The following is a 27,596-nucleotide window of genomic DNA, read 5'->3' as shown; positions in this document are numbered from 1 at the left end:
CTCATTCGGTCTCTGTCTATCTTCCGCTGCTGTTTCATCCTCCCTTCGCTCCACTCCAGCTTTCTCCACCACCACATTCTGGGCCGGTAAATGAGCGGGCTTATCTGGGCCTAATTGGTTTAAGGGCAAACATAAATAAGCAGTGGCTTTCTAAGCAAAGCAGTATTACTGCTGCTGTTGGCAAGTAGTGCATGCATACCAGAGAGACAGTGAGCTGAAGAAGCGATGAGAGAGATGAGAGCGGAACCGGGAGATGAGGGAAGAAAACTAGGAACAACAGAGTAGGGTAGACAAATGAGGAAAAGAGGAGAGCTGTGAAGAAAAGTGAAGATAATAAGGAGAAGTCTTTTTTTCACTGCTACCATACAGAGCCCTGTCTTCACACTTAACTGTTATAACCTTCTGCTCTGGTTCTGACCGCCTCTCTGCACCTTTTCAATAGCTCGCCAGTGAATGTGTTTCTGTAAGTTGATATTTTGCCTTGATGTGTGGTGTAGTATTTATGCTGCAGCTGGAGTTTAAATCCACCTTCGAGACAAATAGACTGGTACTTATATAGTACTTTTGTATTCAATTTGAATACTCAAAGCACTTTTTTTACAACAACCCTCATTCACCCGCTTTAAACTAACGCTCACACATTCACACTGCGGCAGATTCATCGGGTACACTACAGGAATTGAACCACCGTCCGTCAACCACCTGATATGATGACGCAAGCCACTCGTCCTCCTGAGCCACAGCCTACCGCCCATGCAATCACACTTGGAGTACTTCTTCCTTATAATTTTCATCCCACAGTTCATCAGTACGTGGTCTTGAGGGTCTGAATCGATGATGTAATTGTTGTTTACTACGACCATATGCGTAAGGTCAAATAAACCATTCAATTCATCACAATCAGCCTTCTATATGGTCGTGGCTCTAAAGTTACACGGATACCCCGACACCCGCCGCATACAAACAGATCCCTGACACTTTGTGATTATCAGCAGATTTGGACTAATCAGATTAAGGGTGACAGGATAGGCAGGGATAATGTGATCAATGGCCCCCGCTCAATCCCTCTCGCTTTCTCTCTCTCGCACACACAGACAAAAAAAATGAAAGAGCAACAGATTGGAGTTCAGATCAGCAAAGATTTTAACCTTCCCATGGGGCAACCTCCTTTCAATTAGCATCAAAAAACAAGGAAATCGCTTTCATCCTTGTTACTGAGGTAACCCAGGGGCCATCTCCCTGCCCATCTGCTTCAGTCCCATCCCGTTTTTTTTTTTCAAAGCAGAAATCCCACACCTCTTTCCAAGCAGGGAAATTTTTTTCCTCCCTCTCATCCTCCACTCATCTCTCCAAAATTACATTTCTTGCTGTCATTTCACACAGGGTAAACATTTGAACCTCAGAATATCCATTCTTGCAGAGGTAGCAATTTGGGCCTGGGCTTGGTATCCATATCAGTGTCGAAATCTGATGAGCACAAACAAGAAAGCCACCGCCAAATTATAGAGTACCGCCAGAGCTGGGGACAGCCCAGGAGGAGAGTTGTAAACGATTAAAGAGAAAACCTGTGTGTGAGAAAACACATTTTAACTGTGCTTTTAATTTACTTGTTTGTGGGAGTGGATACAGACAGCCAAGGGGAAGCCGGTGTGCTTTAGTGTATGTTATATTAGAAAGAGGCTGCTACTGTACAATAACACGAGAGAAGACACTATATATCCACCATGCCTCTGGGCTATCCGTGCAGCAGATAATGTCGCAGGCAGCAGCCTAGTGTCCGGTCCCTGGGGTCCCACAGCGGAAATGAAAAACATGTTTAACTGAGGTGATATTGGCTACCACTCTACTGACACCAACGCTTGTCCAGATGACTGTGAGAGGGTACAGAAAGGAAACAGGAGCAGATGCGGACACAGATAGAGAAGGAGGAAAGGAGATGCACGAAGAGAAGAAAAAAATCAGGGCATAGTCGACAGAAAGGGAGAGGCTATTTTTTGTAGTTGCTTTCCAGTTGTAAAAAGACGTAATGCAATCCAGCATAAAGTGCATCTTGGGAAACTTCCCATCAACACAGTCTAATAGAGTTTGCCTCGCCAATTCAAAGTGCCACAGAACAATGCACGGTGGATTTTCGTTGTAGTAATTTAGTTTAATTTAAAAAAAAAAAAGGAAAATAAATGCGAGCGCTTGCATCCCCCTGAGAAAACACTACTTAGGGGGGAAAAGGAAATATAAGAAAATAACATAAATAATAACGGAGGCTTCTGCTGGCTTGCACTTATGTATAGAATAAAGATAAACAGTCACTGATAAACTATCACACGCTGCTGTGAACGCATTTTAATCATGCAACGTCTCGTTCTTCACAAGTACGAGTTACACGAGCGGAGCCGGAGGATGCTGCTCTGAAATAACTGGATGCCCACAGCGACCCACGTGCATGGCATCGCTCTGCATGCCACGGACGCAGCGCTGCCTCACACAGAACCTTGCATGCATCCCCCACATTACAAAGCGCCCCTCGGAGAGAGTCATGTCCACATATACGGCAAGTATTAGTCCCAATTTCTTATTTACCTTCCATCGCAGAGGATGTGATGACCAGCACGCATAAGAGCGCAAACAAATCCACTGTCATGGCAGAAGGGTAGTCTCCACAGCCTGTCCCCCAAATAACCAAGACGCACGGGGCGCGTCAAAAAGAATCCCAGTTGTCAGAGCGGTACTCCAGCAGATAGCCTCTGTTGTGTGTCACATTTCAAGCCGTAGTAAACAATGTGTGACAATCAGTGCGAGGAAGGAGCGAAGTGTAGCGAGCAAGGGGGTGCGAGGCAGGGAGGGGGTGTAGGTGGAGTAGGTGGGGGAGACCCGACATTGCCTGCTCACAGCCCCATTAGAGGGCCGGGGCCAATCACCGACTGGTAGCTGAAACTCACTAACCAATCGGTAACCCGGCGCTCCTCCCACCGCACATTGTCAAAACACAAAACTTTTCCTTGACCTATTTGAAGCGGTATCCGCTACAGTGAAGGGAAATAACGCCACCAGTCGGCTCAGAGCTGCACCTACAAGTCAAGCAAACCTAGAGTCGAGCTTACCCCGTAAAGCTTGACTCTGACTGTGAGAACCACTTGCTCTGCAGCCCATCCACCTTTGGTTCAAAGTATCATTTCATCAGTCTCTTAAAAATCACAGCTGATTTCATTTTGAATCACTTTGAGTGGACTTCCCAGATACGCGAATGAATAATAAAGCTGATTTTATAGCTTGGCAGCTTCACTTGTGCCCACAGGTTCAAGCCCTATTTGCACTGAAAATGCTCTTTAATAGCTTTGACAAATTCAGCTGTACCTCCTAATGATATAAAACAGGCGTTGCACATCAGCTCCCTCCCGTTGTCCCCGTCACCCCTTTTGTGTGCGTCTGTGAGGCAACAGATGGTGCACACAATGGGCTTTTCCCTGCAGGGACACAGAGGGCCAGGGTCCGCTTCAGCGGAGGGAGGGACAGTTGCTGCCCTGTAGCCCAGAACCATACACCTGTCTTGGGATAGATGTGTCCCCCTACCCGTGTCCCTGGAGCTGAAGAATTGGGATGGAGTTGTTAATCTGCAGCCTGAATAGGTCTGAATTTACCCCAGGCCACTGGCTGGCCTAATACTTCAGTGCTGTCCCTTCACAGTACACTGTCCCAGATACTTTTCACCTGCTTTCGTTTTACTGGACATAAAGGATGACTTTTATCTTGGGGGTTTTATTATTGTCCACAGCTTCTAAAATTACTGTATATGTCTTAAGGTTATAGCATAACGGAATACACTTAAATATGTGCGGCATTTATCCAACAACACTTGAGCTGTTTTGACTGCTTTCTATCTCTTTTTTTATTCTGCTCCCAACCTTTGCAATGACAAAAATGAAAGGTGACTCACATTTAATAAATGGTTGTCCCAATTGTGGCAAACTCCAGCTGATGAACTGGGGCAGACGCAAGGCTTCAGGAGCATCAGGCAGCGGTTGCTAACCTGGGGAAGCAGCTGATGAGGGCATTTGTCATTTTTAATGGTGTGGTGAGGAGTGGCACTACGATGTGGCATGGCACAGCGCAGCACGGGCTCTGGTACTGGCTGGTTTTTCAGTCTTTCGTAGCCACCTGGCCTTATTTTTCACCCGGCCAGTCATCATCACCTATGACTCCACAGGTCATCTCCAAGTACAGGAGAAATCTGTCCCTGTTTGCCGTGCACACCCTGGGGATGAGGAAGGAAGGAAGAGTAGGGGAGGGAGGAACAATAGAGCGGCTGCTGTAGCACATCCTCCCTTACATTACACTCACGGCCAAACAAGCACATAGAATAACACGGATGCGCGTGCACCCGCTCTCCCACACAGCACTCTGATAATGATCCACGCAAAGCCGAACAAGTACTTGCCTACTTCAGCTTGAGAGCCCCGGCCCAATACCAATAGTGAGCCCAAACGCATTGTAGAGAGCCTCTCATTCTCTCGGTGGCCTGATTTTTTTCAGCATGGTTAAGCCTACAATTGCACCATCCCTGTTCTATTTTCATTTCTCTGTTCCAACACCAGAATCATATCAAATCAAAAGGTACCTGCACCAACAGGGGTATTCTCGGAGTTGTCTGCGATTAAATCTTTTTTGTGCACTACACTCTGCGAGTTGACCCTAAATTTATTGAGTTTTTGATCTGTCAACATTCAGCCAGCGTCTTCCACTCTAAGCCCAATGTGTTTATTCCCATTCGGTTCCCAGAAAGAAAAAAACAACAACACCAACAACAAAAGTGGTGTTTAGTTAGTTCTGTACAGTGACAACGACATTAAAAAGAACAAAAGGAACCAGGAATACACAAGAAAGACTTTTTAGGATGAAAAAATAAATAAGTGGGGACAGCAGTGTTTGCTCAAACTTACTCATTATTTAGATTTGTAGTAGCAGGTATAGCAGGTGACAAGCAGACAGAAAAGATAATGGTCCAGAACAAGAAAGGCAGGAAAGAGAGATGTTTCCCAGACACAATAGAAGCTGGGAAGGTTTGTCCGGTGATGAATATGAATGCCTGAAAATGAAATGCCTAAGTCAATATAGAGACAGCGCAGGGACTCAGGTGACAGAGGAGTGCAGTGCTACACCCACCCTGAGGGTATAGACTGGTTATTAGGCCAGACTTTAGCTTCATCCATCTTCAGGGGACTGTGTGCTGGCCATTGACAATATGAGTACAGCGCTGGTGCTGAATACAGATGTGCTTTGGACCAGTGTTCTCCAAATACAGGGTCAGGACCCACTGCGAGTCCCAGGCACAGTTGTACTTTCTGGGTCACAGCTCAAGAGAGGAGATGGAAAATCAGCTCATTGTAGGGGATATATGATGGCGGCTAGTTTTGCCTAAAGATGTATTTTTTTAAAGGCTGCCCTGCCAAACTTCAGTCTCTTTGGAAATGTACTGAAAAATACAAACAAACAGTTTTTCCCTGAGGTAATTGCAGATAGAACTGTAAAAAATATAATATATTTATAAGTTAAATAAATAAATAAATTCTTCTATTTTTTCCTGAGTAGAACGACTCTCTGGCAGTAGGTCAGACAAGGACACGGGACTGTATCTAAATACAGCACTCTCATTAATCTGCCCATGATGCCAAATCTGATGGTACCTGTCCCCTGCTATCAGCACACAGTCTCTTCAGAGATATTCATTACACTTTGCTGACGAAGAGCACAGACACACAGACAGGCTGCAGAAGTGGAAACAACCAAACAAACCAATGCAAATGGACACGACAATACCAGTGTGCACATGCAAGATAGACATAATAAATATTTAGGCTATCGTGTGAGAATGTGAAAGAGATACAAGAGATCTGTTTCTCCTCCTTGGAGAGGCTGCAAAGACGGTGTTGCTGTAGATTGACTCATAAGTCATTAGCTCACATCAGTTCTATTCAAGATTCAAGCACGTTGTTACCATTAATCCAAATAACACAATGAGGAGATTGTACTCAGCATTAAATGAGTAAGAGCATCATCACATTTTTCAAGTGTGTGTGTGTGTGTGTTTATACAAGATTCAGTGAGTCAATGTTAAAGAGGATGTGTTAATGAGAGTTTTACCTGTTATGCTTTATACATTCAGAGAGAACAGATTTTTAAAATTAAAGCATAGAAATAAATAAATTCATAAATTCATAAATTAAAACCGAGATTCATCTTTTTACAAGTAGTGATTAGATTACAAGTTTCACCTGCTCTTTCACTTTTGGTGGAAGTCCAAGAGACATGTGCAAGCCACAGATTAGCAAACCAAATTTTGGGGTTGAAAATTTCATTTTTTTTGGAGTGCGGTGTCAATAGTTTTGCCCTTAATTCTATTTTTTTAAAAATTGCTGCATAAAACAGACAAAAGAAACTCCATATGTATGCACACTTAAATCTGCACATGTGGAGTGGCTGATTGCAACACACCAAACCACACACACATGCAAGCGCGTGTGCACACACACACACATGTAAGCACAGAAGCACACAAAAAAAAAACCCCATGTGAAATCCAGTACCATCCAAAATCATGTACGTGCTTGATAATGATTCGCTGATTAATTGTTTTTTTCTTGATGGCCTTGGTGATTAGGATGCATTCATTTGCTTGTGATTAGGGGTCTCTAATCACAGATAAGGTTAATGGGGTTCTTCATTCACTCCCCTACTTTGTTTCTCTTGGAGCATTTAAGAAGCTTTCCTATTAACCGTATGGCCTCAGCCCCCTTCTGTTGTAATACACCTTTCAATTTATGCACCAACCTTTCCCACTGCCGTCAAAAGAGGCGCCTTGACAACAACAACATTTGACACATGGTAGATTGTGTTTTGTATCGCTGAACATGTTATCATGGGGCACTCAGCCAGAGAGGATCATAAAGTAGTTTTCTGGCTACAAATGCCGCATTTAGGAAAAGGACTTCTTAATGAGGAAAAACAAAACTAGACTGACAGCTCATCGCTTCATGTCAGCTCCCAGTGACAGGCTATCCCACTTGTTTTTGTCGAACCGTTTCTCTCAATAGGACACTATCAAAATGCAGCCCTCTGTCTCCTCTGACCTGTCCTTTTCTCCCTTCCCTGGCCTGTGACAGATAGTTGAGTACAATCTATCAACCTCAGTCTGCCTTGGTCAGGGCCAGTGCTTTGTAAGGCTAGGCATAAAGAACAGACATACACACACCACACACACACACACACACACACACACACACATATATACACATTCCTGAGTCTGTCACACTAAATGGGATAAACATCCAGTGTTGGAGAGAGACAGAAAAAGAGAGGTCAAATCAATCTGCCCTCCGTCTGCCATACACTGATCCCTGTCATAGGCTGACCTCTCCAACAAATGAAACTCCAGTGATGCATTTGAATACCAAGACAGCAGCACTTCAGTCTGGCTTTAACACAGACGATGGGAGTGAATGAACTCATTGCTGGTGGGTCTTGTTTAGTCAGATGATCATTTACTGCTTCTTAAGTGTTGCCCCCTCAGTATGCTGGAACAGGTAATATGACACGGGTTATTATTCAGTTTAATAATTATATGCTCCATTAAAACAACAAACACTTTGATACAAAAAGCTCATTATATAATAAACTTCCTTATTATTGTAAAACCAACAACAACAACTTCAACGACAAAAAAAGAGAATTTACTTTAAATACGTGGTTTATACTCAGATAACAGCATTTTTTGACATTTTCTCACTTTCTTTTGTTCGTCTCGGCCCTAAAGACTGAATGTGTTGTCCTCTTGTGCTACAAATAGGAGCGGTGAGGAGAACTACTCCGGCAGCAGTACTTTAGTTGCCTGTTTTGATCTCTGTCTCTTGAAAGAGTTCGTCAGTAGAACAGCAGTACACACTATAGTCACAAAACAGATGTGTGGATGAGAGGAAAATAAATGCTGGAATTGAGATGGGTGGAGTGCGAGCCATAATTACTGAGCAAAGGGTGTGAAAAAAAAGAAGATAAAAAAAATTATGTTTGAGTACAATGTTACCCAAATTAGTATTCAACGTATCTCTTCCTGTATGTTCTGGCTTTCATACCACCTCTCCATTCCCAGCATGAAATCGTATGGGGAGGGATTTGTCACCATAACATGGGGAAATATTGTGAAAGAGTCAATTTTGCCCCAAGCTACGATTTTTTTTTCTTGTATTTTGGATGCCTAAACCTCATTTATTAACAACATGACACATAAGGTTTTACAGCCAATGGGAAATCTTTTCAGTGGTTCTAGTGTTATAAGCTGTTAATGGACCTCCTGTTTCATGCACTTTACAGTGCAATCTTTCAGAAGTAAGTCCTAAAAAAAACATCAGATATTTTAGTTTTGATTTAGCTTTCCTGCCTTCCTACGAGTCCATTGTTTTCTTAACCACTTATCCAGCTCAGGGTCGAGTCGGGGCTAGCCTATCCTAGTTGTCATGGAGAGAAGGGCCTGAAAACTCAGGAAAGTGTTGACAAGATTGCTTCAGTCCATTTTATGATCTTATGCACAAACAAATGGATCAATACCGCAGAAGTTCTAGTTGACATAAAAACAAAGGGTAAAGCAAAGGACAAGTTGGATGGTAGTTCTGGTCCAAGAAATCAAAGGTGTCATGGCTGTTGTGATCACACTAGAACAGTGGTTGTTAACCTGGGTTCGATCGAACCCTAGGGGTTCGGTGAGCCGGTCTCAGGGGTTCGGCAGAGCCTCCGCTGCGACATGCACGGCTCATTTTGTGCACCATTAAGAAACATATGTATGGCTTGAATTAAAAATAAAATCTTATTTTATTTTTCACTAAAGAGGGGTTCAGTGAATGCATATATGAAACTGGTACCTCCGAAAAAGGTTAAGAACCACTGCACTAGAATATAGTCTGGGGTTCTTCTTTCCCACCAGGGGGTCATCTGATTGTTGGGGTTTTCTGTCTAATGCTGTGGGGTCTTTGCTTTACAATCTTAAACACCTTGAGGTGACTGTTGCTGTAAATTGGCACTATTGCATAAATAAAATTGAACTGAATTAACCTGAATCAGGCAGTCAGCTTCAACAAGGTTATTGGCTGGAAAAAAATGGAATCCTCCTTTGGGTTGGGGAATTCAAGTATTTTGGAATTTTATTCAAAAACTGGGAATTACTAGGAGTGGAGTGAAAACTTGATGCAGCTGCATTGTATCTTGTAGATTAGGGGTGTCCAACTCCAGTCCTCAAGAGCTACTGTCCTGCAGCTTTTTGATGCATCCCTAATCCAACACAGCTGAATCAAATGGTTGGATTCTCTTCAGCATGCCAAGTTTGGCAAAGGCCTGGTAACAAGCCACTCATTTGATTTAGGTGTGTCGGATTAAGGATGCCTCTAAAAGCTGCAGGACAGTAGCTCTCGAGGACTGGAGTTGGACACCCTGTTGTAGATGATACGAGAGCTGAGCATGAACGTTCCAGCTCTTATCTGTGACCACAGGCTGTGGGTGGTGACCAAAAGAATAAGTTTGTGGATACAAAAGTTGGAAATGAGCTTCCTCTGGCTTAGAGTGGGTCGGGCTAGAGCCACTATTCCTACACATCTAATGGAGCAGTTGAGGTGCGAGATGTTTCAGACATGTCCTCTGAAAAGGAAACAACATGGCATGTTTCTTGGCTGGCTTGGGAATACCGTACTGTCCTACCAAGAGAGTTAGACAAGGTGACCGGAGAGGAAAAGTCTGAGTAAATCTGCTTAGACTGCCCCAATGACCTGAATTAGCAGTGGAAAATGGATGGTTGTCCTTGTCAAGCTCAGATTGAAGACAATATAATGAAAAATGAATGATAATGAAAAATGAACAGCCTTGCGAGATGTAAAACACAAACTGGTCATGTGAAAAAAGTTTCTTGTCTACCAACCAAACACTTTTAAAACTGCTTTTTAGAGCTGAACTCTATTTACGTGTTCATATTATAATCTGGTTACAGAATACTAAATACCCAATAGCTGCTATAAATGGAAATTGGATCCAAAAATTCAAAACAGACGAGCTTTTAGGCATTTTTGCCTTTTACTAGAAACCTCAGTGTTCTATCACTATAAGTCTAACAAATGTCATTATCTGAAACTGATTCAATTTAATTAAAGGTGCAATTGTTTTGCTTCGAGATTTTGCATTGTCTTTTCTTATTAATTGCTCTGCCAGCCAAGGGTTGCATTTTGTGATTGAATTTTACCGTTTGGATTTGTTGTTGTGATTTTGCATTTCCTTTAGAGCTACTTTGAGAGTTTGTGCCACACTACGAGGTCAAAACTCTAATTAAAACAGATGCACCTACATTCACATGTTAAATGCTTTCTTAGTATGCATGGGCTGTATTCACACAAGCAGGTTCACACATAGTCTCAGCGGCTCTGTGTGTGATCTCTTTGACACGAGTGACAAATAAAACAATTCACAAGAAGGTACACAAGCCATGAAAGAATATCATGGCAGCAGTCCTTGTAGCTGTTTTTGCTTAGAGAAAGTGTAAATCGGTAGCTGCCAACAGATTCGTTGCACATTTATTATTTAGATAATGACCTTATTTAAGACATGCACACTACACAGCAGATATGTAATCAAGTACACATGCAAATAAACAATAGAATTAACACAATGACCTCCTGAAATTAACACTGACCTTTTGAAAGCAATATTTTCATCCCAGCATGGATCATCAGATCAATAATCATTGCTGTTAGGTCATGTTCAGGGTTATATTGACCTGTTGCATGCTCTCTCTCCCTCTCGCTCTCTCTCTCTCTCACACACACACACACACACACACACACACACACACACACACACACACACACACACACACACACACGCACACAGACACACAATTCCTAAATGTCAAAAGCTTGTGCTGCATATGAAATGTGTGCGATAGCAGTAATTACTATTGTAACCATTATTGTACCCACGTTCGGAACACACAGCACTGCTCAGCATTGACTTCTTGACTATAACTAATTGTTAATCAGCGTTGTGTATAATATAGTTATAAGCACTGAGCACAGGTGAGAAAAGCAATTAAGAGTTCAATTTCCATCTCTCTCACCATTACTCCTTAGCATTTTGCAGATCTTTTACTCCAGTTTTGCCCTATTCAGTTTTAGCTGGCATTTCTGCCACATGAAAAAAAAAAAAAACATGACAACTCAGTTATTATGGATTGTTTCAGGTCACAGACTATGGCTAAATCTTACTGGTTGTCAAATGTCAACTGGATTCATTAAGTGTCACTGGGAACTGCTTCAAGCTGCTGGAAAACCGAGTAGACACTGTATCATTCGTGTTAATTATATATTTGTGTGTTTTTTTTTTCTTTGTTCACTGTGTACACAGCATGCCTGTTGGTAGAGCACTGCCATATCGCAGCACCGAGAACACATCCTGTGGTGCTGCACAACACAATATACTGCAGTGCTGAGCCATATGGTGAGGCCACAGCACAACCTAGTTACCAAGATATGGCACTGCAGTTAGTGATGGCTGCACATGCTGATCTTTAACATTCAACAAACTCTCTGTCAGTGAGGTAAGAAGTATTTGAAACAGTAACAGGTTTCTTGACAAAATGAGATGGAAGTCTAATAATAGTGTCTACTCTATGTGGTGAGCAAGTGACATAGACAAATGGCTGACTTTAAGGTCGGACTCTTTCTGCTTTTGTTTGCTCAGGACTGAAGATCCAAGAAACATTTCTGTTTGTTGCATAGTGACCTCATTGATATGGGTTTGGCTTTAATTCAATTTAATATCAAACATATCCTATGATGTTCAGAGATGCATAAAGATCATAAATGTTTACTGGGGTAGATGGCTATGCAGCAGATTTAATACAGTCAGCATTCCTCAGCCATTCTTGTAAAATAAATAGGAAAATCTGAAGATTAAAAAAAATACAAGACTAGGAAATTTATTTTGGAGGTCCAGAGATTTTCCTTTTTTTTTTTTTTTTTTTAAAGTGCAGCATGTTTATAATTATCTTTGTATTTTTCCTTAACATTTATCTCTAGTGTTCAGGGTTTCAGGGTTTGATTTCCTTATATTAATTAGTCTTTATGATTTCTTAGATCCAGGTGTTGATCTTTTAGTATTTTCTCTTTAGTTTCATATTTTTCTCTCTTTAATTTTTTCTCGTTTGCTATGCTCTTGGTTCCTGGTTACAGTTTGTTTTCTATGAGCTCTTGTTTCAACAGATTGAATCAAGTTCTCTGTAGTCTTTCAGTTACTCACTTCCTGTTTTACTTTGATAGTCATTTGTCTCCTGTGCCTTGTATTCACTTTTACTTTCTTGTCTCATTTAATTCGTTTCAGCTGTGTCTCTAGCCTTCTGCATCCACTTCCCTTGGTTACCTGAGGTGAGTATTTAAGACCACACTTTGTTTTACTTCTTTGTTGTGTGGTCCTATCTATTGGCTCTGTTTTCCTGATGTGGTTCCTGTGTGACTGCCCAAGTTATTCTGGGTGTTTTATGTTTCTTTTGGTTTAGGTCTCTGTTTCCTTCTGTTTCTTGGTTTATTGTTGTAGATTTAATCAGCCTTCCTATTGTTCCTTATCTTTTTGTAAAGCTTTGAGGTCTGTTTGGGCTTGTTATCCTGCTATAGTAGCACATGAAGTGTTTTCCATGAAGATGAAAACCAGAATGTGTGGTTACTTGTCATTGGTCAGGCTGTAGTTGGCTTGGTGCAGTTCTAGAGTAGACAAAGCCTGAAATTTAAATATTACCTCCACCACAAAGTTTGCCACTTTGACACAATGCCTTTTACCACTTGCTGTCCTGTCTCCTCACATTGATACCTGACAGAAGTGTAAAGCTTAAATTCATCAATAAATAGAAGGGTTTTTTCCCTCTGCACTCCTCCTCTGATTTCTCTGAGGCTCTTACTCTCCGGACAGAACTTTTGCATACTGGAGTCTTGTATTTTTTATAAAGCAAGTTCTATATCACTAAAGAAGTTGGATTTAAAACTCACCCTGAATAACATTTGATCTATCAATCTTCTGGTGGTATGGAAAGTTTGGCTTTCCTTGTTGTGCTTTGGATATGGCTGAGACAGTTTTACGTGCACCTTTCCTTGATCTCTGTTCCAATCTTGTTTTTATCCCCCAGGTTATGAAATGTATTTTATTTTCTTTTTTTTATCAGGAAAGAGCCAAGAAACAGTAGACAGCTTCATGGATTCAGTTCATTATGGTTAGATAACAGCAATACACTCCACCCTTGCCTCAGACAAATAACAACCTTAATAAACTTCCATCCATTCAATCCAAAATACTGTAGCCAACAGCAATGTCCAGTATGAAAGAACACAACCCATCAGTTATTTAAAAATAGAAAACAGACCCAAAAAAGACATTTTTATGTATATATATATATATTTTTTGTCCTTTGCAAATTATCTGTATTTTATCTTTAGCCCAACAAAACAACCAATAGTGTTGTATTTTGTCTATTTTGTTCTGTAACAGCAACGCAGCTATCACATTTTACCATAAAACGTGTTGGTTTTTTTGCTTTTTGTTTTAGACCTAAAGATCTGCACTGAATCTAATGTGCTGCTAACAATCTTTCCTCCATTTTTCTTCCTCAGCAGCAGAATCAGTGTGACAGCTTGTTTACTGAGACACTTCAGTGCACTCCTCTGTGTGTGTGTGTGTGTGTGTGTGTGTGTGTGTGTGAGTGAAGGGGAGAGAGAGAAAGAGAAGGAATGCACATTAAAGATTAGGCATGTATTCATTTGGCTGTATACAGACCATTGATGTATTGTATCTTACTTTTACCCCTTGAGCGGCACTGGAGTACCCTTAGCTATTTTGATAGTATCAGTTACATTTCATTACATCCCTTGATTTTTATCGTAATTAAAACCAGTATTACTGATCTCTGCATGTGGGTTTGTTTTTGAATATGAGTATTTGTTATGAAAATGTATCATTTCATTTTTCATGCCTTTCTAGAAAACATGTTTGTGTGTGTGTGTGTGTGTGCGCGCGCGCGTGTGCATGCAATGCTGCACTGTCAAGATTTGTTGAAACAGCTCTAGCCTTGGATTTCCTGTAAATGCTTTCAGAGGAGTGTCATTAAGAACAGAAGCCTTGTGAAAAGTAACCAATAAACCAGGCTAACACTTGAATGTGATAAGGCAACACTGCCCCTTACTGGTGAGAAACATTAACACAATCCATTCTGAAAGAGTACTATACTGCGCAAAAGTCAAGTCACCCCTCATTTCTGTATATTTTGCACGGAAAATGGGAATTGGGTGTAGAGTGTTATTGAAACGGATGGAAATACAGTATGTAAAGTAAAAGGGTTCAACAATTCTAATGATCTTGAAAATCTTGAAGGTTCTATCCCTCAAAACAGTCTGACTCTTTTAGGCAAGCTTTCTTGTCATTGCTTTCAGTAGTCTTCAGGAATAGTTCTCCAGGTTACTGAAGGACATTCAAAGCTCTGGATGCCTTTCCCCCCCATTCTCTCAGTGATCCCACACTGCTTCAATAATGTTGAACATTGGGCTCTAATGTTCTGTTGAGTGTTTTTCTACCTAGGTATGGTTTTGCTCAACTGGAAGTGTGCTTAACATAACTGTCATTCTGAAAAAATAAAGCTGTTGCCAGTCATATGCTTACTAGATGGTTTTACATGGTCTATTAAAATCTGATGGTGTTTTTCTGTATTCTTAATTTCAACAATTTGGACAAGATTCCCCAAAACACTGGGTCATAGATTTAAATGAAGACATGGAAATTTATTTTGTTTTTAAATTTTTACATAAGGCTTTAAAGTATGTTCTTTGGATTGGGATTAGGATTAACAAACAAAAGACTATTGTTCTGAAAATGGTCAGGTACAAAGAGTGAACTGAAAATGACTCAAAAAAAAGCAAGAGAACGTCTAAAGAGTGAACTTTCTGAAAGACCTTCAGAAAGCCTTGAAAACTATTGAATGGGACTTTCACCTTCTGCTATTACATGATCTCAAAAAGCAAACAGAGAAACAACAACAACATGTATAGATGCTAAATTTTTATGTGTGGAATCCTGTTTCTAACTGAGCAATTCAGCTAATATATTAGCTGAATTGCTCAGTTCTGATTGTGCCACAGATGTTCCACATAACCAGCTATTTATTTCAGGATCAGTCACATAGGCCATTCAAGCAGATGACAAAATGCGGATACAGTGGGGCAAAAAAGTATTTAGTCAGCCACCGATTGTGCAAGTTCCCCCACCTAAAATGATGACAGAGGTCAGTAATTTGCACCAGAGGTACACTTCAACTGTGAGAGACAGAATGTGTAAAAAAAAATCCATGAATCCACATGGTAGGATTTGTAAAGAATTTATTGGTAAATCAGGGTGGAAAATAAGTATTTGGTCAATAACAAAAATACAACTCAATACTTTGTAACATAACCTTTGTTGGCAATAACAGAGGTCAAACGTTTACTATAGGTCTTTACCAGGTTTGCACACACAGTAGCTGGTATTTTGGCCCATTCCTCCATGCAGATCTTCTCGAGAGCAGTGATGTTTTGGGGCTGTCGCCGAGCAACACAGACTTTCAACTCCCGCCACAGATTTTCTATGGGGTTGAGGTCTGGAGACTGGCTAGACCACTCCAGGACTTTCAAATGCTTCTTACGGAGCCACTCCTTTGTTGCCCGGGCGGTGTGTTTTGGATCATTGTCATGTTGGAAGACCCAGCCTCGTTTCATCTTCAAAGTTCTGGAAGGAGGTTTTGGCTCAAAATCTCACGATACATGGCTCCATTCATTCTGTCCTTAATTAACACGGATCAGTCGTCCTGTCCCCTTGGCAGAAAAACAGCCCCATAGCATGATGTTTCCACCCCCATGCTTCACAGTAGGTATGGTGTTCTTGGGATGCAACTCAGTATTCTTCTTCCTCCAAACACGACGAGTTGAGTTTATACCAAAAAGTTCTACTTTGGTTTCATCTGACCACATGACATTCTCCCAATCCTCTGCTGTATCATCCATGTGCTCTCTGGCAAACTTCAGACGAGCCTGGACATGCACTGGCTTCAGCAGCGGAACACGTCTGGCACTGCGGGATTTGATTCCCTGCCGTTGTAGTGTGTTACTGATGGTGACCTTTGTTACTTTGGTCCCAGCTCTCTGCAGGTCATTCACCAGGTCCCCCCGTGTGGTTCTGGGATCTTTGCTCACCGTTCTCATGATCATTTTGACCCCACGGGATGAGATCTTGCGTGGAGCCCCAGATCGAGGGAGATTATCAGTGGTCTTGTACGTCTTCCATTTTCTGATGATTGCTCCCACAGTTGATTTTTTCACACCAAGCTGCTTGCCTATTGTAGATTCACTCTTCCCAGTCTGGTGCAGGTCTACAATACTTTTCCTGGTGTCCTTCGAAAGCTCTTTGGTCTTGGCCATGGCGGAGTTTGGAGTCTGACTGTTTGAGGCTGTGGACAGGTGTCTTTTATACAGATGATGAGTTCAAACAGGTGCCATTCATACAGGTAACGAGTGGGGGACAGAAAAGCTTCTTACAGAAGACGTTACAGGTCTGTGAGAGCCAGAGATTTTCCTTGTTTGAGGTGACCAAATACTTATTTTCCACCCTAATTTACGAATAAATTCTTTACAAATCCTACCATGTGGATTCATGGATTTTTTTTTCACATTCTGTCTCTCACAGTTGAAGTGTACCTCTGGTGCAAATTACTGACCTCTGTCATCATTTTAGGTGGGGGAACTTGCACAATCGGTGGCTGACTAAATACTTTTTTGCCCCACTGTATATCTCATGCTTGAGATACAATGAAATAAAACACTGTTTACTTTTTTTTTTTTTTTTAAACAAATCGGTTTTATCCAAACACATTATGTCTGGATGGATGGATGACAATGATAGTCCAAAAATGACTCATAAATGTTACAAACAATAACATATCACAAGAGTCTTTGGGGGAATAACAGTTGATGGATATTAAAAATGGGGATACATTATTTTGAGTTATGAAAAATAAAGATATCAGGCTGGCAATAGGTAGGATGATGGAACAGATTTTGAAACTGAGGAGAAGCTGCTCTCAAATTCAGCTGGATGACTCATACTGAGTCATACTATAAGGAGTATACAGTGTGACCTAACGTGGTTGTCATTCACTTAAAGCTGAAATGGCTTTTTTCATCTCTACAGCTCATTCCTCATACTATAAAACTGCAGAGGAAGAGTTTTAAAGAGTTCCGCTTATTCTGGTGATAACTTACAATTTAAAGTGTAACAGTGCAACAGTGTTCCCACTGTTGAACGGTGGATCTCTCCACCCCGTTTAAAGAATAAAAAAAAAAAAAAGTAATAAACACTTTCTTCCACTTGGTGGCAGCATATACTGCTGTACTGTAAAATCTGAGCCTGATGTGTTTGTGAGCTTTATTTAGTTTCGCTCAGCTCATATAAAGTCGTCTGACAGAGGCGATGAGGGGAAGCCCTTGATCTTAAATACAAGTACTGATTTAAAAATAACATAACTCAGAGAGCCAAGTATGAGGCCCACTGGAAAAGTAGGACAGCGGACGTCTTTAGTTAAATCATAAAAGAGATCAAACCGAGAAAAAAGATGAGTAAATCTGACTAACAAGCCATAAAACATTCGCCAGACATTGCATTTTAGGTCATGTAGGAAAAACAAACCCAAAAAACAAATAGAAAACTGCCTGTGTTTTTGGATAAACTTCCAGACTGGATAACGAGGTTTATAAGTTACAAAAGTTTCTCTCCAATGATTTTATGACTTGTTGGCATGAAAACATACATATAAATATGTGTTTGTTTGTTTGTTTGGTTTTTTTAAAGCTCAAATAATTGTGATTAATCACTTAAGAAAATGACATAACGACTCCCAAATGGTGTTATTTTAAACATTCGTGTTTTAGATCGTGACATGAACATATTTGATGTGTTTGGCATTGTTCCCACTGCACTTGCTGCTGGGAAAATAATATAGAGATCCAATTTGCTGTAACTTCTACATGAGATGCATTTCTTTCACGGCTCCTCGGTGAGTTACATGCATTTTTTTTTTGTTTTTTTACATACCAGTACAGTCATAGGGAAAGAGTTTTCCACAGGACTGCAGAGATTCCTGTGGAAAACTAAGTTCATCCCATGATTCAGTAGCTTGTAGCTTGTAGAAACACATTTAGCAACAATAACTTGAAGTATTTAATTTCATTTTAGTAATTATTTAATGACTTCTATCTATCACATTATTGTGCAGGAATTTAGTTGGCTTCACATTTGACTGCAGAACACTTTGGCATACAGAAGAATTCATTGTCGACTCAACGCCTGCAAGGTGGCCCAGGTCTTGTGGCTGCAAAACAAGCCCAAATCATCACCCCTCCACCACTGTTCTTGACAGCTGGTATGAGGTGTTTGTGCTGATAGTTTGTGCTGTGTTTGGCTTTCTCCAAACTTGTCGCTGGGCAATGCCATGCTGTTTTTTTTAAATAGTAGAGGCTTTCTCCTTGGAACCCTTCCAAACAAGCTGTACTTATTTAGTCTTTTTCTAATTGTACTGTCATGAACTTTAACATTTAACATGCACACTGATGCCTGTAGACCCTTAGATGTAGTTCTCTGGTTTTTTTGCAGTTTCTCTGAGCATTACACGGACTGACCTTTGGGTGAATTTGCTGACGTCCACTCCTGGGAAGACTGGCAACTGTCTTGAATGTTTTCCCCTTGTAAACAATCGTTCCCACTGTTGAATGATGGATTTTAAATTGTTTGGAAATGACCTTATAAGCCTTCCCAGATCGATGGGCAGCAACAATTACTTCTTTCCTGCTTGAAATTGTGTTAACACACATCTGAATGCTCCAGACCAGCAAACTGCCAAGACTTCAGCTTTTATAGAGGTGCTCACACTCGCCGATGATCAATAAAACAAGAGCATTTGTTTAGCAGCATCTGGCTGATACTTATTCTGTTAGTGCACTTAGCAGTTAGGGTGTACTTGGTTTTTGAGGACAATATAAACACTTGAGCTTTTCTCACACGAGCCCATACATCTGTGGCTTCATGAAGGCAAAGGTACGTGTATTGAGTTGAGTAGACTTGTCCCATTAAGCTGATATTTAACAATCATAAAAGTACAGGGAAGGGCAAACGGAAAGCCAGAAGAGTGAGAACAGTGCAAGTATAGTTGGGCATTTTTGTGCGCTGTAAGTAGAGTGAATGATTGACAGATACTGATTGTGTTTGAATCACAATATAAATGTTTCTGTCTACTGAAAAGAAACTGCAAAGGGTACTAATAATTTTGTGAAATGATTCCCAACATACTTGGGAGTGTACACTGGATAGTGCTTTAGAAATACTTAAATATTGCAGCTCCTACCCGATGGCAAGTTCTTCTGTTTCTCCAGTTTCACACATATATAATTTGTAACTTAATGAGCTTAAGACATGGAGACACCGCACAACTGCACTAAGCTGTTACCTTCTGTACGTATATTATTATAAGCACTTTGGTGTATGTAAAAAGGGTAGCTTTACAGACTCTCATAGGATAACCCTCAAGTATGTGTTAAAATCATCCTGAGGGAGCTGGTTGTTTATCGTCTACACACAGAAACAGGACAAAGCACTCAGTGTGCTCTGAACAGTTCTTCCTGTGTGGCAACACTAGACAGCAGCTGTCACCTCTGACATCATCACCAGAGCCCATTGGCTCTTTTCAGGTGTCAGTGTGCCCCGCTGCACTCTGACAAGACAACTTAGGTAGATGGTTCGATCAACTGGGAGACCCAGCACTTTTTTTCCTAGCTCAAGCTGAGCGATGACTGTGATGGAACACACCAACCATTAAAGAAAAACAGGACACAAGACTGTTGAAAATCTTACAATGTATATAATTGACACAAGATTTCAGGTACAACAGCAAATGAGACATTTTAGATATTTTTCAACCTCTTTCTGGCTTCCGTGTTCACCACAAGAACAAACTCTCTGTCGATAACAATGAAACGAAAGTAAAACAGGAAAAATAAAAGTATTTTTGTCCTCATAAACTGGCACCCTTCAGATGTGCCTCCAAGTCTCAGCTCAGTGTGGAGTAAATCTGTTTCGTTTTTCTTCTCTTTTTTTTTTAACGGCTGGATAATCAGCTTTGCATTATTGCCACCTACAGTGATGAACGAAGGCAGGATTGAGGCATACACACTGATTTGAGATCAGTGCCCTTGACAATCTGTTCTCCTTCCTCTCACACTCGGGGGCTTAATGTTTACACTGTTTCACCATACTCAGACAGGAGACATCTTGCCGGGCCATATCTACGTACACACACCCCCCCAATCGATAGTTGTTTCTGGAAGGTGTCGACTCACATATTGATCAACCATCTTGTGATGTCTTTGTGCAGACAATGCCATTTATTGGCCTCATAAAAGTGCAGGTTTTTATAAAAGGGGAGGGGAGCGTGGGGCTTTGAACAACAAATTAATGAGATCAAAAGGTCAAGAAGGAGTGGGCATGGGGAGGGGTTGTGCAAATTTCAGCTAATGACATTGTGAGGCTGTCATTGAAACTGGAGATGTGAGCCTAAAGTTGTAAATCATCTTTGAACTGGAATGTCACCATCACAGTTGAAGTACTTCCTTTTATTATTACAGGGCTGCATGCGCACCTTCACATTCATATTCAGATCTTTTCTAGAGAGTCTTAAAAAGAGGACCTATGTGGCGTGCTTGCTAAACGGTACTTTTGAAGTTGTTGTTTTTCTCCTCACCACCAACATCTTGCATCATAGCATCTCTCTGTTTAAATCTTAAAACTGATCTCAAAGTATCAAAGGCAGTCACAGGCAGATTTCTTAACCAGGGACTAACAGAAAGACAGACAGACACACACGCACACACATATTGACACAGCAACAAATCGTTCATTAATAGAGCATATCAAAAAAGAAGTTACCATTAAAATAACCTGTCATGTCACACATAGGGCAACAACAACAACAACCCCTTTTCAGAGCAGAAACTAACCAAGTATATATCAGATGTACTTCTAAAACTCTGACAGCACCCCACGCTATCCTAAAGCATTCGGAGTATTATCAGCAGGGAGTGCATGTACTGTAAATGATTTTTCACAACATGAATTATATAGAGGATTGTCCCAATGCACAGGTGAAGTAATGACGTACTTTAAAAATCATGTCCACTTGACTCCTCTGCATCCTGTCTCGCTGTTCCATGAAATAAGATTCCATCAATACATATGATCATTTATTACAGTGAAAGTTTTGAAAATGCAATTTCTGAAAAACGAGTTGTATTAAGCTCCTGTTACTGTCAGTTTAATAGCACTCTGTCACACCGTGTTAGTGCAGTACATTTTAGTTCATCTCATTTCTGTGTCATCCGAACTACTGTCGATTCAAAGAGGCGCTATCGTCAATCCCTCTTCTGCGCTTTCAATCAAAGACAAGTACACGCATTCACACGCAAACGAAACACATACGCGGGCATCGTCCCATCATCCTGCACGCAGCACTCCTGAATGAGAACGCTGGCATTGCTTTGAACTAAATTGTGGTACATGTTTTCTCCCTAGCAAGCATCAAATCGGGCGGGGGGAGAAAGCCTTAAACTGTGTTCCCATAACATTCCCAGTAAGGTTGACACATAATGAAGCACTGTGTCATTGTCATATTGCCTTGCTACAACGCAGAAGCACGAGGAACGCTTTAAAGGTCATTATAACTGATGAGTGGGGAAAAGGGCAGAGGAGGTTGGCAAAAAATAGGCACCGATATAGAAATGTTTCAGATAATGAAAGGCGGACATGGATACTGACAGATGATGAAAAAATAAGCGGTAACGATCTTGCTTTTGTCAAATTTTGGGAACTAAAAGCATGTTTTTTTAATTTTTTATTTCCCCCTTCTACAAAATGGCAAAGAAGCAATCAAAAATATAGACGTGCACGGTGTGGCTTTTACTGTTATATGGATCACTGCGGCAATCAGTCATGAAAAAAAAAAAATCGATGATACTGAAATTATGATGCTAATCACAGGAACACTGGGCCATTGCGGGGAACCCACAAAATTTTATGCATATTATATTTTTGCTCTCCTGTGAATGTAAAAGGAATACTAAAAGAAGTGCAGCAGGACAGCGGAGCCTCTGCTTTTGTGTGCATTTCTGCTGTGCTACAAGACTCCAAGATCATTTCATTCAATCCTTTGTCACAGGGGTCATCTTAACGCGACACCTCCTTTCCACGTAGCACACTCTATAGCGAAAAGCTGCTTCCATCTGAGACCTGTCCCAGCCGAGCACGTGCTTTGCTTAAACCAGAATGTTGAGTTGATGCTACACTGCCAGCAGGTTCTGGAGAGAGGGAGGGAGGGAGACAATCTCGGTGGGGCCGGGGGAGGAGGGTGGGATGGGGAGTGTAGGAATAAGTGGATGGATGGAGTAGAGGACAGACCGTGTTACTCCTACACCGGGCGATCGTGCCAGTGTGACTGTGATCACGGCTATTATTACAGATTACATGATGAAATGGCAAAAGTGCTGACGCTAAGTGCTCTCAACCTCACTGTGTGAGCGAGTGCATACAAGTAATGATACTGTGAGGCTTAATGCATTAAGAGGTTTGATGGGTCATGCTGTCCAGATAATTCTCCTTTTAAAGTCAGCAGATATTTTTTTTCTTTTTCCTATAAATATCTAAATGTGATTAAATCATTTTGGGACAAATATAATCATAAATAAACAATTCCCACGGTCACAAGTGGAATACCGACACGTAGTATCTGGGTGCCACTGCAAAAAGCTCGACTCTCCCTCTCCCTATGGTGTCAACACCAACATACTGTTAGCAATACAGTCTCGCACACGCTTTAGGAGCAGATATAACCTCAGAGAAAACCAAACACCAAAAACAAAACATTAGAAGATGCAAAAAAAAAAAAAAAAAAAAAAGACCAGCTCTAAAGGTGTCATAGTATAGGAAGAATAAAAGATGAGAGCAGAACAAAAAAACCAAAAACGTTTATGAGTACTCATATTTCCATTTTGCTCCAATCCAACACCAAAAGGAAGTCCATCCATGTGATTTATTGTTGTTGTTTCTTTAGATTTCTTTAGTTTTGGCAAGCTAACTAACCCCCAACTTCTCCTCCCTCTCCTTTTCAACTCTCCCCAACCCCCGGTGCCCCAGTCTCAGTCCCAGTTGGCAGATTCCACCTCGTCAATTATCGCCGGAGCAGCAAAATGAGCAGTGTAAGCAGGTAAATGCTGATGGAGGGAAGGTTCTGCATGGCTGAGCCTTTCACCCTCTCGTTTTCTGGAGGGTAGGGAATGGCCACAGGTCGGTCAGTGATGGGGAGAACAAGGCGTGTATCCCGGGAACACATGTCATCCGCGCACCCGCTTCCTGAGCCGCTGGCGTCATCACCTATAGACACAGGGTACGGACATGAGCTCACTCTTCCAACAGGAATAAAGCTGTCACTAACCCTATTAACCATACAGTGCACATAAAGTGTTAGTTTAACTGCCAGTAAAAAATTGGCATTGACTGTTCAGGGGCAAAGAGAATACGGCTATGAGTCAACATTGTCATGAGTTACTTAAATTACGTGGTATGAAAAATGAAATCAGATAATCAAAAAAGGCATTCCTGATTTTCACAGGTTTAGTTGGAAAACATGTTTTTGATTAATCGTCAATGGACAAAGATGCCCTAAAAAAGCTTTCAGCATAGTGTAGTTGTTGTAGGGAAAACAAGACACAAGACACCTGCAGCTCATGTACAGGAAATGTAAGTTGTAACAGGATATTTTATGCAATCATGGGTATTTTCAGTCTAAACCAAGTGAGTAGCATAAAAGAGTTAAAAAATCTACACAGGAAGCATAGTAGGAGTAGAAGGCAGAACAGACAGGGTGAGTTGCAGGTGAGGTGTGTCTGTTTCTTTATTTTTTATTCTTTAATTTGAGAGAAGTTACAATAATGTAATCATCAGTAGGTCATCTGATTTGAGGTTTCTTGTGGGCTGAGATGATAAAGATTACTCACTGGTGTCCTGAAATTCCACATCCTGGCCATTTAGAGCATTCTTCAGGCGGTGAGTCATAATCTTCAGCTGCATTATTTGTTGGCGTATTGTCATGTCTGGTTTGGTGATGTCAATTTCCACTTCAGGGTTGTTGATCTGACTGGCTAAGCCGTCATTCATTAACTCAGGAAGGTACCTGTGAACAGTTAACAGCCAGCGTGCTCAGCACCAGGTGGAAGTGTGCACAATCAAGCAATTCGTTTTCTGGATTTTCCAGGATTCTGGAGAGTCGCTTTCCTTAAAGATGTCGTCATTAGCTTAGCAGACTCAAGATGAGTGTAACGCAATTAGCTCTTGTGACAAAATGTTTCAAAACAAGAAGAAAGCCATACTTTAAGCTAATGCAACAGGACCACAGAGCGACTGGCATACAACAACACTGTGCATATAGCACCATGGAAAGTATTCACCCCCCTCCCTGATTTCTTAGTGTTTTTGGATCTTTGTCACACTTACATGTTTCAGATTATCAAAGAATTTTCAATATTAGACAGAGATAACCCAAGAAAATAAAAATGCAGTTTTTAACTGATGATTTTGTTCAAAAAAGGGAAAGAAGCTTTGGGGAAATTTTGGCCCCCTCTCCTTTGCAAAATGATCTCAATTGAGCCACATTGGAGGGTTTTTGAGAATGAATGGCCTGTTTAAGGTCATGCCAAAGCATCATAATCAGATTCTCTTTGAGCTTCAGGGTATGAACTGATGGCCAAACATTCTCCATCAGGACTTTCTGGTAGAGAGCAGAATTCATGGTTCCATCAGTTATGGCACGTCATCCAGGTCCTGAAGCAGCAAATCAAGATCTTTTTTGGTAAATGTGAGACAAGAATTTCTGTTCTTTTTGGTAAACAGTGGTTTTCTCCTTAGGAATCTCCCATGGCTGCCATTTCCGCCCAGGCTCTTTTTTTATTGCTGAATCATGAACTCTGACCTTAACTGAGGCAAGTGAGGTCTGCAGGTCTTTAGATGCTGTTCTCCTGTGACCTCCTGGATGAATCATTGTTTAGACCTTTAAGCCTGCTTCACTTTGTCAGACAGATTCTGTATAAGTAATTTCTTGATTCAGCAGGTCTGACAGTGGTTAGTGAAATTGAACTCAGTTTTCCAGGGAATGTGGTAATGGTAGTTTTGGATAGCATTTTTAATTTTATTCAGTATTAAAATTTGTTTGATCATCTGAAACATGTAAGTGTAAAAATATGCAAAAAAAAAACAAGAACAAGAAATCAGGAAAGAATAAGGAAAACTTTTTCACAACATTGGAATTCTGTGTTGAAGTAATAATTTCTTCATGGGTTCATATTCCCTACCTGGCACGGTTGTTGCCATTCCAACACTTGTCTTCGGACCCTAATCCAGTGGCCACTCTGTCACTGCAGATGAGATTTGGGAGAGAAGTCCAGTATGGCCTATTGTCCCCCAGTATTATTCTTACATCAGACACCTGAGGCAAAGTTGTTGAGAGCACATTCATGAGCATTTATACTTCCCCCCCCCCAAAGTCACAGTATGCTGTCACACACCAACAATAAGAAACACTCTGGGTCCCTCAATAACCAACTGCAGTGTTCAGTCATCTGACACATTTATCCTTCCAAGCATTCATTCCCGTCTAATCACTTCATAGTTATCTGTGCGTAGGTGAAATTGAACAGCAAAAGTGGTTCAATTGGCCTTGATGACCAATGACTCTTCCTTTAAAAAACATCACTATGAATGGGACAGATTAGGCCATCAGAGAGCAATAACAAGGTGCCAATTCAGTTGGGTACATACTAACCAATTTTTCGATTTTGTCAGAGCTGGCTTCCAACCTGTCCTCCACTGTAAACGTCCCTCGCTTCATGATTTCATCATCTGTGCTGGTGGTTCCTGCTTCCTTGGGTTTGCCACATGTCTGGAAAAGCTGGGGAGGAAAAGGCAAATCGAAATGTTGAATGAGAAGATAAATGGCATAGCCGTTAATAAACAGCTGAAACAGTCCTAACAAAAAGAGGGTTTCTATTCTTTTGTGTGTGTGTGTGTGTGTGTGGGGGGGGGGATGTATTTACTATATCTAATATTAAAAAAAATAAAAATAGTAAAAATAAACCAAGAATAATAATTTGTTTTGTTTATGTGCATAACCTCGTGACTCAATGACAGCATCACTTTAGCAGAATGATTCACAACTCGGAAAGTATTACTCGTCCCTAGGGGCTTTGGATTTTATAAATGCTACTCAGGGAATACAGTAAAAACTGCAGTCAATCTGTCATCCAGTCTGGCCTGCTTAGAGGAGCCTCAAGACTTTGAACCTTCACACACACTGTAACTATTAAAAAGAAAATCCCATCTTGAGCTGCTATTAATTTTATTATGACTCACACAACATCAAAAATTAATTGATAAACTCCTTGTTTCAGGGTTTGAGTAAGCAGCTTAACAGTTTGGCTTTGACTCAGTTACAGAGCAGTGGCATATATTTCCATATAGGCTACGCAGTGTAATATCTGCATTTGGCATAATTCGTCAGGAAAGCTTGTAACACAACATATGGCTTTTGACATCAGTCGATTATGTATGATAGGAAATAATCTATCCAACACTATAACTCTGCGCGCCATATTACATGAAGATCAGAGGCTGAAGCTGTGTGTGATTACATACAGGACCAGGTCAGCGGCAGACCGCCACTCCACTGCTAACCTCAAGGGAGCCAGCCTCTTAAACAGCTAACCAGCACAGAGGAAGCTTTGTCTTTCCTCTCAACGTCCACGCCGTTTCCCACCTTTACCAAACTAATCAGTCAGTTTTTCAGTGCTGCCAGTTGTTTTTAAGGCTCATATAAAACTGTTACCCAAGCACCATTAAAAAGTTAAGTAATTGCTTGGCCTGAAGGCTCTGTCATGACTCACATGCCTTCATTTGAAATCAAATATCTGGAGCATGATAACAGCATTAATGTAGTGGGAGGAAATGTGTTAACTGCATATACAAAGCAGGGCAATGAAGTCACATAGTGACCCAGCATGTGAACTCAAGTCCAAATGTTCTTTTGGAGGGAACCAATTTCTATTAGTTTGTGTTTTTTTAAGAGATTTCAGATTCTTTTGATTGCTAACTACTATTTTTACGGCATTACCAAGTGCTAAGGATCTTTAAAAAGCCAAACGTCAGCTACCAGTGTTTCTTCACTGACTTTCACCCATATAAAAAAAGCAAACAATGCTTCAATTCACATCTATGTTTCCAAAAGTTTTCCAAATTAGTAATTACATTGTTAGCAGAAACTAGAAACAAGTAGGACCACCTGAAAGTTAGCTTAAGTGTTCATTTCAGTTGTCGATGATGGTTTTAAGACTGTGGCTCAGCTCACAGTATCGTTTGATGTCTTTTTT

General features: G+C 40.9%; 2 protein-coding genes and 1 long non-coding RNA gene across 5 annotated transcripts in view; 1 reads left to right on the top strand and 2 right to left on the bottom strand.

Moving 5' to 3' along the window:
- The window catches only part of LOC113010977 (ephrin type-B receptor 1-B), a 436,216-nt gene that overhangs the window by 176,744 nt on the left and 231,876 nt on the right, over positions 1-27,596 (bottom strand). For both annotated transcript variants that reach the window (XM_080292596.1, XM_080292597.1), the window contains exon 21: positions 2,578-2,661. In XM_080292596.1, coding sequence (XP_080148722.1) covers positions 2,578-2,661 — 84 coding nt within the window. The remainder of the gene's footprint in view (positions 1-2,577; positions 2,662-27,596) is intronic.
- On the top strand, positions 11,310-26,209 carry LOC145421796 (uncharacterized). The gene is made up of 3 exons (XR_013903169.1): positions 11,310-12,443; positions 23,317-23,566; positions 26,017-26,209. It is a non-coding gene; the product is annotated as an uncharacterized LOC145421796 (long non-coding RNA).
- gpc1b (glypican 1b) overlaps positions 19,972-27,596 on the bottom strand; it is a 60,989-nt gene continuing 53,364 nt past the window's right edge. For both annotated transcript variants that reach the window (XM_026148683.2, XM_026148682.2), the window contains exons 9-12: positions 25,997-26,122; positions 25,527-25,660; positions 24,177-24,352; positions 19,972-23,553 (exon numbers count right to left, since the gene is read on the bottom strand). In XM_026148683.2, the coding sequence (XP_026004468.1) occupies positions 23,351-23,553; positions 24,177-24,352; positions 25,527-25,660; positions 25,997-26,122 (639 nt within the window). In that variant the 3' untranslated portion in view covers positions 19,972-23,350. The remainder of the gene's footprint in view (positions 23,554-24,176; positions 24,353-25,526; positions 25,661-25,996; positions 26,123-27,596) is intronic.

The sequence above is a fragment of the Astatotilapia calliptera genome, chromosome 18 (genome assembly GCF_964374335.1).
Source record: "Astatotilapia calliptera chromosome 18, fAstCal68.1, whole genome shotgun sequence".
NCBI classification, from domain to species: Eukaryota; Metazoa; Chordata; class Actinopteri; order Cichliformes; family Cichlidae; genus Astatotilapia; species Astatotilapia calliptera.
The sequence above is the reverse complement of the archived record's forward strand: the minus strand, read 5'-3'. Positions and strand labels throughout refer to the sequence as shown.